General features: G+C 47.0%; 1 protein-coding gene across 1 annotated transcript in view; it reads left to right on the top strand.

Moving 5' to 3' along the window:
- The window catches only part of tdp1 (tyrosyl-DNA phosphodiesterase 1), a 92690-nt gene that overhangs the window by 65167 nt on the left and 15223 nt on the right, over positions 1–12300 (top strand). The window contains exon 14 of the mRNA XM_080202101.1: positions 4505–4607. Within this exon, the coding sequence (XP_080058227.1) occupies positions 4505–4607 (103 nt within the window). The remainder of the gene's footprint in view (positions 1–4504; positions 4608–12300) is intronic.

The following is a 12300-nucleotide window of genomic DNA, read 5'->3' as shown; positions in this document are numbered from 1 at the left end:
GTATTTGCAGGAAACTCTTTTTGCAGATAAGAATGACTATTTGTATTAGCATTATTAACATGAGTGAGGCCACACTTGGAACATTGTATACAGTTCTGGCCACCCTATTATAGAAAGGGTGCAGAAAGGATTTACTGGGATGCGACTGGGACTTGATGGTTTGAGTTATAGAACATAGAACATAGAACATAGAACATTACAGCGCAGAACAGGCCCTTCGGCCCACGATGTTGCGCCGACCAGTTACAAAAACAATGACCCACTAGCCTATACCAATCCCTTTTCGTCCATAAACCTATCCAGAGATCTCTTAAACGCCCCCAAACTAGACGCATTTACAACTGCAGCAGGCAGGGCATTCCAATCCCTCACCACCCGCTGGGTAAAGAACCTACCCCTGACATCCGTCCTGTAGCTACCCCCCCTTAATTTAAAGCCATGCCCCCTCGTGCTAGCTTTCTCCATCCGAGGAAAAAGGCTATCACTATCCACCCTATCTAAACCTCTAATCATCTTATATGTTTCAATAAGATCCCCTCTTAGCCGCCTTCTTTCCAACGAAAACAACCCTAGATCCCTCAGTCTCTCCTCATAGGACCTCCCCACCATACCAGGCAACATCCTAGTAAACCTCCTCTGCACCCTCTCCAACGCCTCCACATCCCTCTTGTAATGCGGGGACCAGAACTGCACACAGTACTCCAAGTGCGGCCGCACTAGAGTAGTGTACAGTTGCAACATTACACTGCGACTCCTAAATTCAATCCCCCTACCAATAAACGCCAAGACACCGTACGCCTTCTTGACAACCTTATCTACTTGATTCCCAACTTTCAGGGATCTATGTACACACACACCTAGATCCCTCTGTTCATCCACACTATTCAAAGTCCTCCCGTTAGCCCTATACTCGACACATCTGTTGCTCCTACCAAAGTGAATTACCTCACACTTCTCCGCATTAAATTCCATCCGCCACCTCTCGGCCCAGCTCTGCAACCTATCTAAGTCTCCCTGCAGACTATGACACCCTTCCTCACAATCTACCACACCTCCAACTTTGGTGTCATCAGCAAATTTACTAATCCACCCAACTATACCCTCATCCAGATCATTAATAAAAATTACAAACAACAGTGGCCCCAAAACAGATCCCTGAGGCACACCACTCGTAACTGCACTCCATGATGAATATTTACCATCCACCACCACCCTCTGTCTCCTATCTGATAGCCAATTCCTGATCCAACTTCCTAGATTACCCACAAGGAAAGGCTGGATACAATGGAAATTACAGCACAGGAACAGGCCCTTCGGCCCTCTAAGCCTGCACCAACCATGCTGCCCGACTGAACTCAAACCCCCTACCCTTCCAGGGACCGTATCCCTCTATTCCCATCCTATTCACGTATTTGTCAAGACACCCTTAAACGTCACTACTGTATCTGCTTCCACTACCTCCCCTGGCAACGAGTTCCAGGCACCCACTACTCTCTCTGTAAAAAACCAGTTTGTATATTGCCTTTAAACCTTGCCCCTCGCACCTTAAACCTGTGCCCCCTAGTAATTGACTCTTCCATCCTGGGAAAAAGCTCCTGACTATCCAAAGACTGGGATTTTTTTCCTCTGGAGTATAGGAGGCTGAGGGGTGATCTTATAGAGGTCTATCAAATAATGAGGGGCATAGATCAGCTAGATAGTCAAATCTTTTCCCAAAGGTAGGGGAGTCTAAAACTAGAGGGCATAAGTTTAAGGTGAGAGGGGAGAGATACAAAGGGGCCCAGAAGGGCAATTTTTTCACACAGAGGGTGGTGAGTGTCTGGAACAAGCTGCCAGAGGTAGTAGTAGAGGCGGGTACAATTTTGTCTTTTAAAAAGCATTTAAGTAGTTACATGGGTAAGATCGGTGTCGAGGGATATGGGCCAAACGCAGGCAACTGGGACCAGTTAAAAACTGGGCGGCATGGACGAGTTGGGCCGAAGGGCCTCATTCCACGCTGCAAACCTTTATGACATTGCATCTTGTTGCCTTCTGCCTATGTTGCAATATTATGTTATTTAGTCCCAGTGCTGGCGAGAAAGGATGAGTTCTCGGCTGATTGAGTTACTATCTTAATGGTATCAGGCCTCTGAATTCACATTGTTCAAGAGGCAGTCATTAAGTGGAGGATCCTTCAGCACCAACTGATAGTGTTAATTCAGCTTCCTACAGCTCACTAACCTGTCAGGCAGTGTCTGCATTACTGTGCTTTACATCATGGGCAAAAAATATTTCAACCAAAAGGAAATTCTAAAATGATTCAGCCCATCATGATCTAAACTGACTCTTTCAAACAGCTATTCAATTTGTCCCCACTTCCCTGAAGCTCTGCGATTTGTTTCATAGAATCTGACAGTGCAGAAGGAGGCCATTCAGCCCATCGAGTCTGCACCGACCACAATCCCACCAAGGCACTATCCTGTGCACTTACCCTAGCTAGTCCTCCTGACACTAAGGGGGCAGTTTAGCATCGCCGATCAAATTTGCTTCCTCTGTTTGCCCAAGCAACACATTCCAGATCGTAACAAAGTCACCAGCTCACGTAAATCTTCCTCATTTCCCTCTTGTTCTTCATGCAAATTACCTTAAAGCTGAGTCTTCTAGCTACCAGCCCCACAATTTCTCCTCTTAACAAAGTCCTTCACAATGGCAGAACAAAGCAAAAGTATATCAGAATGAGTCATTTCATCTTCAAATTGGTTTTGATTTCTTGACAGGTGACCTGTTGTTGGAACTTTTTAATTATTGCCTTTGAAATTGCTTTGTGATACCATTTATTTCTTGGTGTGCTGCAGTAATCTAAAGTGTTTTGTTGTTAATTCCAAGATCTTGGCCTTGAGTACATTCACGATGGAATGTTCTTATTCCTCCACTTTCTACCTGTTCTCCATATCCACTGATACTATTAGTTTCCAAGAACCTATTGCTCTTGGTGTTTAATGCACTCAGTGACTGAACATCTACACCCCTTGGGGAATTACAATTATTCATAATCCTCTGAGTGAAAAAGCTTCTCCTTGTCTGAGTCCAAAACGATCGCCGGCATCTCCTGAGACTGTAATCCCTCCAATCACTGCAAACAACCTCAAACCATCCACACCATCAAACCATCCACACCATCAAACCATCCACACCATCAAACCGTCCACACCATCAAACTGTCCACACCATCACACCTCTAGACCATCACGCCATCTAAGAATTATGATTGGAATTTTACTGGTACGCCTGCCCCAGAATCAGGGCAGGTGAGGCTCGCAGAACAGCATCTCCTTTGGCCTCAGATGGGATTTTACAAGCCTCGGGTAGGCGAGGCAGTAAAATTCCGGCATATGTGTCTGGCTTTGTATGTACCAATGATATCATTTCTTATTGTTCTGAGCTCTCGAGATCTAGAGGAATGATCACATAATGGCCACTGAGCGGGAATGGCCACCCAGAGGTTAAGGTCATTCGCTGGCAATGGTCACTGAGCAGTAATGATGACTGTGCTGGAATGGCCTTGTAGAGGTAATGGTCACCCAAAGGTAATGGTCAGAGTGGTAATGTCCAAAGACTCAGGCAGATGACCTGAGGATAGGAGTTCAAATCCCATCATGGCAGTTTAAATTCAGTTAATAATAAAGTTAGCCTTAGTAATGATGACAATGAAACTATCATCTGTTGGCGTAAAACCCCACCTGGTTCAGTAATGCCCTTTAGGGAGGGAAATCTGCCGTCCTTATGCGGTCTGGCCTACATGTGACTCCAGAGCCACAGCAATGTGGTTGATTCTCAACCACCTTCTGAAATGGCCCAGCGAGACACTCCGTTAAAGGACAGTTAGGAATGGACAGCATATGCCGACCTCAACTGCAACACTCACATTGCCATGAAAGAATGAAGAAAATTATGATCTGGAATGCCCAGCCTAAGAAGTGGAATTCAATAGGGAATTCAAAAGGGAATTGGATAGATAATTTGAGGCAGAGGGATTGCAGGGATGTTACAGGAAAAGCCGGGGGACTGGGGAGGAAATGGAACTAATTTGATAGGTCTTTCAGGGAGCTAGCACAGATCAGTGGGCCGAATGGCCACCTCCTTTACGGTAAGGTTGTGCGATTTTTGAAAGTCATGACCAGGTAATACCATCACGGTATTTACAGAGATGTTCTCCACTATTAATGTGAACATCAAGTTGTTGATGCAACAAGCAGATGCATAACGTGACACCAGAGAGTGAGGTGACAGAGGTGGGACGTGTCGCCGATGTAAGATTTTAAATATATCAATAGATTAGAGACAGGAAAGTGAAGCTTGCAAACCCTAATGATGATTAAGTGAGAAAGAGAAGAAGTAGAATCTTATTTTCCCAGGTTCTGTGGGGATGTTGTGCTTGTCTGAAGAGTTTGTGTGAATTATTAACCAGCACAGCCCTGATTGACTTCCACCTCTGATAGCTCTCCTGTCTCTTCCTGTACATTAGTGCCAACCTGTCAAAGGCCGCCTGGGGAACGCTGGAGAAAAATGGCTTTCAGCTGATGATCCGCTCATATGAACTGGGAGTTCTGTACCTGCCCAAAGCTTTTGTAAGTTTGTTCTGTCGAGTGGCTGGTCCACTTATCTATTCAATTATCTCTGGGCTAAATATAGCTGCTCTTCTGAACTATCTTTCCAGGTTCCAGTTGCACTTTATCAAATTGCCTGCCATTGCCGTAATATTTTATGCTTTTTCAGAAAACCACAGATTCCCTTCTCACCTGAAGGCACTGACCATCATGTTTGTCCAAGTGACCCTTTGTCATGAGTGAAGCCAGAAGGTGATAGTTAGTGGGCATGTAGACCGCACACGGTGGCACAGTGGGTTAGCATGGCTGCCTCACAGCACCAGGGGCTTGGGTTCGATTCCCGGCTTGGGTCACTGTCTGTGTGGAGATTGCACGTTCTCCCCGTGTCTGCGTGGGTTTCCTCCGGGTGCTCCGGTTTCCTCCCACGGTCAAAAGATGTGCGGGTTAGGTGGATTCACCATGTTAAATTGACCCCAGAGTCAGAGGATTAGCAGTGTACATATAGGGTTATGGGAATAGGGCCTGGCTAGGTTTGTTGGCCCAGACTCGATGGGCCAAATGGCCTCCTTCTGCACTGTAGGGATTCTATGAAGGCAGAACGGGGAAGAGGAGGCATGGTCAGTGGGTAGCACTCTCAACTCTGAAGCAGACGTTTGTGGGTTCCGGGCTCACTCCAGAAATTTGAGGTCAAAAGCGAGACTGATACTCCCCAGTGCAGTACTGATGGAGTGCTGCACTGCCAGAGGTGCCATCTTTGGTGTGAGACATTTAGCAGACATTAAATCAAGGCCTCGTTTGCCCCGGGGACAGGCCCAAAAGATCTTGTGGTGGCCGTTTCGAAGAGCAGTGATGTTCTCTCTGGTGTCCTGGCCAAACCTTATCCTTCAAACAACATCAGTAATCACTATCTGATTGTTACCTCATTGTGGGGAGCTTGCTGTGGGTAAATTGGCTGCCACGATGGCAGGGATATTCCGAGCAGCGATCGTCAGATTGCCGCTGTGCTTGTAAATTCCTCCCAGCTGGATGCTGCTGCGTGTTTGTATCAGGGTCTCCCGGTCACACAAATACACAGTTCAGTGCCTTCCAGAGAACTCTGTCAGAGCAGAGCAGAGTTATGGGTAAAACACGACACATCCCTTTATCAGAATCGTAGAATCTGCAGAAGAAGGCATTCGGGAGATCATTGGGGGTTCAAGGGGCAATAGTGAGGTGGTCAGGGAGGTAGTCGGGTAGTGTGATTTGGAGGTCAGTTCTGAAGTTACTCAGGTATCAGACTAGGTTTACCCATTTCCTGGGAAACTATCACCATAGGTACATCAGGATTGTCCAAATTCCCCGATTCTGGCATAGAGTGGGAAACACCGGCTCCCTGGGACCCTCTCCCAATCGGAATTTCAAACTTCCTGGGCCCTTTCCACTTTAACCCACTCATCAGCATCTCCACAGAGTTTCCATGCACATCCCAGCCAGATATCTGATCTCTGCTGCACTAATTTCTACATTGCATCCGTGACTATGTTTCAGGAGCTGTTAATTATCTTTGGGATGTCCTGGGGATGTATAAGGCACAAGATGAACGTGGGTCTGTTTTTGCCTTTGAGACATTGACTGCGGCTCCCGTGAAGGAAACTTGCTTTGGTTCAAAGTCCTGTCCCTCGGTTGATGAATCCTCCGTGTTGCAGGAGACACTGAGGGTACCGGGGGCACAGAGTCCTCCGACTCTGGGAGTCCATCACCAGGAGTGGCTCAGTAGCCCTGTCATTGGCTGATTTCGCTGAGTCCCAAAGGGCAAATCTGCTGGATTGGGGTTCTGGAGGGATCTTACGTCACCTCCAACTGCCTCTTCGGGTCACGCACCTTCCCCACCCGGACGTTGTTGGCTGTTCCTTCTTCACGTCAGGGTCAAAGTCTTAGAACTCCTTACCTGATGGCGCCGTGTGCGCCCCTTCGCCACGCGGGCAGCGATGGTTCAGTCACCTTCTCGAGGGGTAACTCGGGGAGGTAATAAATCCAGCGCTTCCGGCAACACTCAGACCCCAAGGATGAATTGAAATGAGAAAGTTAAAAGCTGTAAGCCATCGCAGAAAAACCGCTGTCAGTTCCAGATGTGGAGATGCCGGTGTTGGACTGGGGTGGGCACAGTAAGAAGTCTCACAACATCAGGTTAAAGTCCAACAGGTTTCGGAGCAGAGCTCCGAAAGCTCGTGATTCCAAATAAACCTGTTGGACTTTAACCTGGTCTTACTGTCAGATCCACAGACATTCCTGCTTTCCTGGACCAATCAGTCTGTATATTACTGACATTATAAACCCACTCAGTCCTAGTATTTTTCCTGTAGGACTGACTTATGCTGTAGTTAAATGGTTAAGAACGCCAAGGATGACAGGTCAGTCTTGGAGGTGTTTTCCCGCGTCAAGCGGGACGTGGCGATTGTCCGCCAGCTATCTGCCTCCACAGGCAGGAATAGAAGCGAGGCTGTCCTTGGCTGACCCAGTACACAAGGATTGTTCGCCTAGAGATGCAGACCGCGCTTATCAGGTTAACAAATCCATTAGGATTGCAAACAAAGCACTCTGCTTCATTCCTAGAGGCTTGGAAGTTAAAAGCAGAGAGATTGTATCAAAACCTGCTTAGACCTGTCTGCGGAGTATTGTGTGCCTCTTGTGTCTGCATATTAACAAAACTAAATATCAAGGTACAGGAGAAGGTGCAGAAAAGGATTTACAAGCATGATACCAGAACTGAGAGGCTTTTATTATTCATTCACGGAGTGTGAGTGGGTGTTACTGGTTAGATAGGTATTCACGGCCGATCCCTAATTACCCTTCACAAGGTGGCCGGGAGCTGCTGCCTTGATCCAAGTGATGTAGGTACATCCACTGTGCAGTTAGGGGAGGGAGTTCCAGGATTTTGACCCAGCGACAGTGAAGGATGGTGAGGGGGGTTTGGAGGGGAACCTACGTGTATCCGCTGCCCTTGTTCTTCTAGATGGTGATGGCCGTGGATTTGGAAGGTGCTGCCAAAGGAGCCTTGGGGAATCTCTGTAGCGCATCTCATAGAATATAAATGGTACACACGGCTGTCATTGTGTGTCGATACCAGAGGGAGTGAATGGTTAAGGTGGTGGCAGTCGAGTGGGTTGTTTTGTCCTGGATGGTGTCGAGCTTCTCGAGTGTTGCTGGAGTTGCACCCATCCAGGCAGGTGGAGAGCATTCTATCACACTCCTGATTTGGGTGGCAGAATGGTTAGCACTGCTGCCTCACAGCGCGCCAGGAACCTGGGTTCAATTCCAGGCTTGGGTCACTGTCTGTGCGGAGTCTGCACCTTCTCTGTATGGGTTTCCTCCGGGTGCTCCGGTACCCCCTCACACTCCAAAGATGTGCGGGTTAGGTTGACTGGCTATACTAAATTGCCCCTTGGTGTCAGGGATTATCAGGGGCTATGGGGATAGGGCCTGGGTGGGATTGTGGTTGGTGCAGACTCGATGGGCCGAATGGCCTCCTTCTGTGCTGGAGGGATTCTACCAGCAGTAGACTTGTGCCTCGTAGATGGTGGACGGGCTTTGGGTAGTCAGGTTATAGCCACCAGGATGATTGATCAGTCTGGGGCTCTTTTCTACAGAAAAGAGAAGACTAATGGGTGACCTGGTGGAGGCCGTTAAGATTATAAAAGAAACATAAGAACATAAGAACATAAGAAATAGGAGCAGGAGTAGGCCATCCGATAAGGAAGATGTAGGAAAAATGCTTCCATTTGTCGGGGAAGCCAAACTTAGTCGGAAACAAAAAAAAAGTAGACCAATAAACTCGATGGGAAATTCAGGAGAAGGTGCAGAGAATGGTTAGAGTGTTCTCCACATGGAAGGAGAACATGCCCCTGTCTACATCAACAGGGACAAAGTAGAAAGGATTGAGAGATTCAAGTTTTTAGGTGTTCAGATCACCAACAACCTGTCCTGGTCCCCCCAGTGCTGATAATATAATTAAGAAAGCCCACCAACACCTTTACTTTCTCAGAAGACTAAGAAAATTTGACATGTCAGCTATGACTCTCACCAACTTTTACAGATGCACCATAGAAAGCGTTCTTTCTGGTTGTATCACAGCTTGGTATGGGCTCCTGCTCTGCCCAAATCCGCAGGAAACTACGAAAGGTCGTGAACGTAGCCCAATCCATCACGCAAACCAGCCTCCCATCCATTGATTCCGTCTATATTTCCCACTGCCTTGGCAAAGCAGCCAGTATAATTATCAGAAATCAAATGGGTGTCTTTGGGTGGAAAGGATTAGAAAGGTTGGTTGATGGGAAGAGATGCACTAAATTGGAGGCTACTTGTTGAGGCTTGTGTGCTGGTTGGTCATAATCATTTTTATATTAAAAATTAGAAAAGAATGCTTTGTAGTTATAGCGATTGTATACAAGAGAGCTTAAAAAAAACTTTCAAAATGCTGCCACTCATTTACTTGCTGATGGATATGTGTGACCAAGCTCTCCAATCCTTCCCTTGTTGACCCTCTGCAGGCAGCAGAGATTGGTGCTGCTCTAAGTTACCATTTCAAGCTGTGATGTACTGAGCAGTCAGACTGCATTGTCTCCTCCACCTGATCATTCAATTCTGTTATGTCTGCGAGAGGGGAACAGCCATTCAGAAAGTCTGGAGCTCCCTTCCTTTCTTACTGGATCATTGGAGACCAAAATGGTTTGAAAAAAAGGGGCGCATGGACAAGTTGGGCTGAAGGGCCTGTTACTCTGCTGTAAACCTCTATGATTCTCATTTCGACCCCACCCCTGCCACAAACACACACACACACACATGCGCGTGCAAACACGCACACATACACACATGCACGCGCGCGCACACACACACACACACACACACACTTTACGGTATTCAGACTGTCTGATTCTGATGTATTGTCCCATGATCTGATGTCCATTTCCAGCCTTGGTTTAGAGAATAGCATTCTGGAGTTCAGACGTCAAACCCCCTCCTCCCCTTAGACTTTAGCCCACCTTCCAGAGATTAGAGCACAGTGATAGTGACATGGTGATAGTGTCACTGGAACAGTAATCCAGAGGCCTGAGGCTAATGATTTGATTTATTATTGTCACATGTATTAGTATACAGTGAAAAGTATTGTTTCTTGCACACTATTGAGACAAAGCATACCATTCATAGAGAAGGAAAGGAGACAGGGCAGAATGTAGTGTTACAGTCACAGCTGGGGTGTAGAGAAAGATCAACTTAATGCAAGGTAGGTCCATTCAAAAATCTGACAGCAGCTGGAAAGAAGCTGTTCTTGAGTCGGTTGGTACGTGACCTCAGACTTTAATATCTTCTTCTTAACGGAGGAAGGTGGAAGAGAGAGTGCCTGTGTGGGGCCCTTATTTATGCTGACTGCTTTTCCGAGGCAGCGGGAAGTGTAGACAGAGTCAATGGTTGGGAGGCTGGTTTGTGTGATGGATTGGGTTGCATTCATGACCTTTTGTAGTTCCTTGTGGTCTTGGGCAGAGCAGGAGCCCAGACCAAGCTGTGATACACCCAGAAAGAATGCTTTCTATGGTGCGTCTGTACAAGTTGGTGAGAGTCGTAGCGGACATGCCAAATTTCCCGAGTCTTCTGAGAAATTAGAGGCTTTGCTCTGAGAACATGGGTTCAAATCCCACCATGGCAGCTGCGGGAATTTAAATTCAATTCATAAATCTGCCATCAAAAGCTAGTTTTAGTGATGGTGATAAACTGTCATCAGTTGTTGTAGAAACCCATCTGGTTCACTAATGTTGCTCTGGAGAAGGAACCTTGCCGTCCTTACCTGGGTCTGGCCTACATGTGAGACACGGCAATGGGGTTGACTCATAACTCCCCTCTGAAATGTCAGAGCAAGTTATGCTGATCAAGGACAGTTAGGAATGGGCTGGTCCTGTCAGCGATGTCCACATCCCATCAAAGAATTAATCTCCTCCTGCAGTGCTGAGGGAGTGCTGCACTGTTGGAGGTGCCAGCTTTTGAGCGGTTCAGGACTGCAGCCCACCATCACCCCCTCAAGGATAATAAGTGCTGCCTCGCCAGTGTAGCCCACATCTTTTTAACTTTGTAAAGTATTACTCGTAGTTCCGGATTTGTTGCCATCCTGAATTGTTGGTTTGTTTTGACAGTGTACCTTCCATTAGCAACCCTGCTTTACGTAACGCTGAAACTTAAACGGAAGGTTGGGAGCGTGCTGTCTAAAACTGATGGAAATGGCCACGGTGGCACAGTGGTTAGCACTGCTGCCTCACAGCCCCAGGGACCCAGGTTCGATTCCCGGCTTGGCTCACTGTCTGTGTGGAGACTGCACATTCTCCCTGTGTCTACATGGGTTTTCTCTGGGAACTCCAGTTTCCATCCACAGTCCAAAGGTGTGTGGGTTAGGTTGATTGGGCATGCTACATCGACCCTTAGGGTGGAAATTTTACTGGCCCGTTGCCCGAGATTTGTACGATCCTACCCAAGGCCAATGGAGAATGGTGTTCTCTGAACCTTGCCCATCCCCAGAATCGTGGCAGGGTGATGGTAAAATTCCGGTCTCAGTGTCTGGGGGTTAGAAGGGTAAATAAGTGGAGTTTTGGGGATAGGGTCTGGGTGGCACGGATTCAATGGGCCAAATGTTTGCACCTCAGGGATTCTGTGATCGCTGAGGGCAAAGGCCAGTTAAGGGGAGCAGGAAAGGGAAGACTTTTGTGGCTTTGCCTCGCAAATTCAGATGACAAATGTTCCCTCAGTTAGAGGTGGGAAAGGTGGCGACTGGTCTTTCTCACAGTGAATGCAATAACCGTGTGAGAGTTGTCTCTGCTTTTCCACTGTGTGTAACCTCTACCTGTTCATTCTGGATGAAAGTATCCACTTATCTGCAGTCTCGTTCCATAGGAACCTCGACAGTGGCTTTCAAACCAAAGACTCCAGTAGGTTTGAAACGGCCTCCCACTGAGACTAAAACAAACGCACGATCTTTCGGGTCAAATTAAACCTTTTCTCTGCCTTTCTGATCTGACGCTAGCTTTCCCATTGTTCTCAAAGGAGACTCTATCATTGAACTAAACACTTTGTTTTTAATCACCTCCAGAGTTTGACATATTTTCTAAAACATTGAGACGTTAAATGAGAAAAAGAAAGATTTGGATTATTCAACAATAATCCGTCACTGTGAAAACCATCATTAGCAAAGTCCAGTCATTTACAAATGGGTGTTTGACGTTATTATGCACGAGTTTGTGGTTTGCCATTAAACCTTGGTGTTAACAAATTATCCTTACCCAGAAAGAAAGGGTTGTATTTAAGTAGCACTGCACGTCCCCAAGTGTTTTACAGCCAATTAGACTTGGTCTCCGTCACAATGTAAGAGACCCAAGGTGTAGTAATTTGGAATGTTGTGTTGTATTCCGGTGCCTGATTGTTAGCGTATCCACAATAATCAGATTATTACCAAAATCCGGGTGGGAATTCCAGGCTGACGGACTCCAGGGATTCGGGTGAAGCAGGATTGACATCTTGTGTTCTACATATTTCAACAGCTCCCACTTCTGGGTGTTGCTAATCTTTCCCTGTTGGAAGACCTCCTCTCGGCCTTCCAAAATTCTGGAGCCCATCCGTCATCCTTCATTTGATGGCGAGCGTGCCCTCCTGCCTCTGCTTGGCCAATCCAACAAGTATCACAGTGGGCGTGACTCAC

The sequence above is a fragment of the Carcharhinus amblyrhynchos genome, chromosome 14 (genome assembly GCF_965287045.1).
Source record: "Carcharhinus amblyrhynchos chromosome 14, sCarAmb.v2.hapA, whole genome shotgun sequence".
NCBI classification, from domain to species: domain Eukaryota; kingdom Metazoa; phylum Chordata; class Chondrichthyes; order Carcharhiniformes; family Carcharhinidae; genus Carcharhinus; species Carcharhinus amblyrhynchos.
Note: the sequence above shows the minus strand (reverse complement) of the source record. Positions and strands in the feature narration are given on the sequence as shown.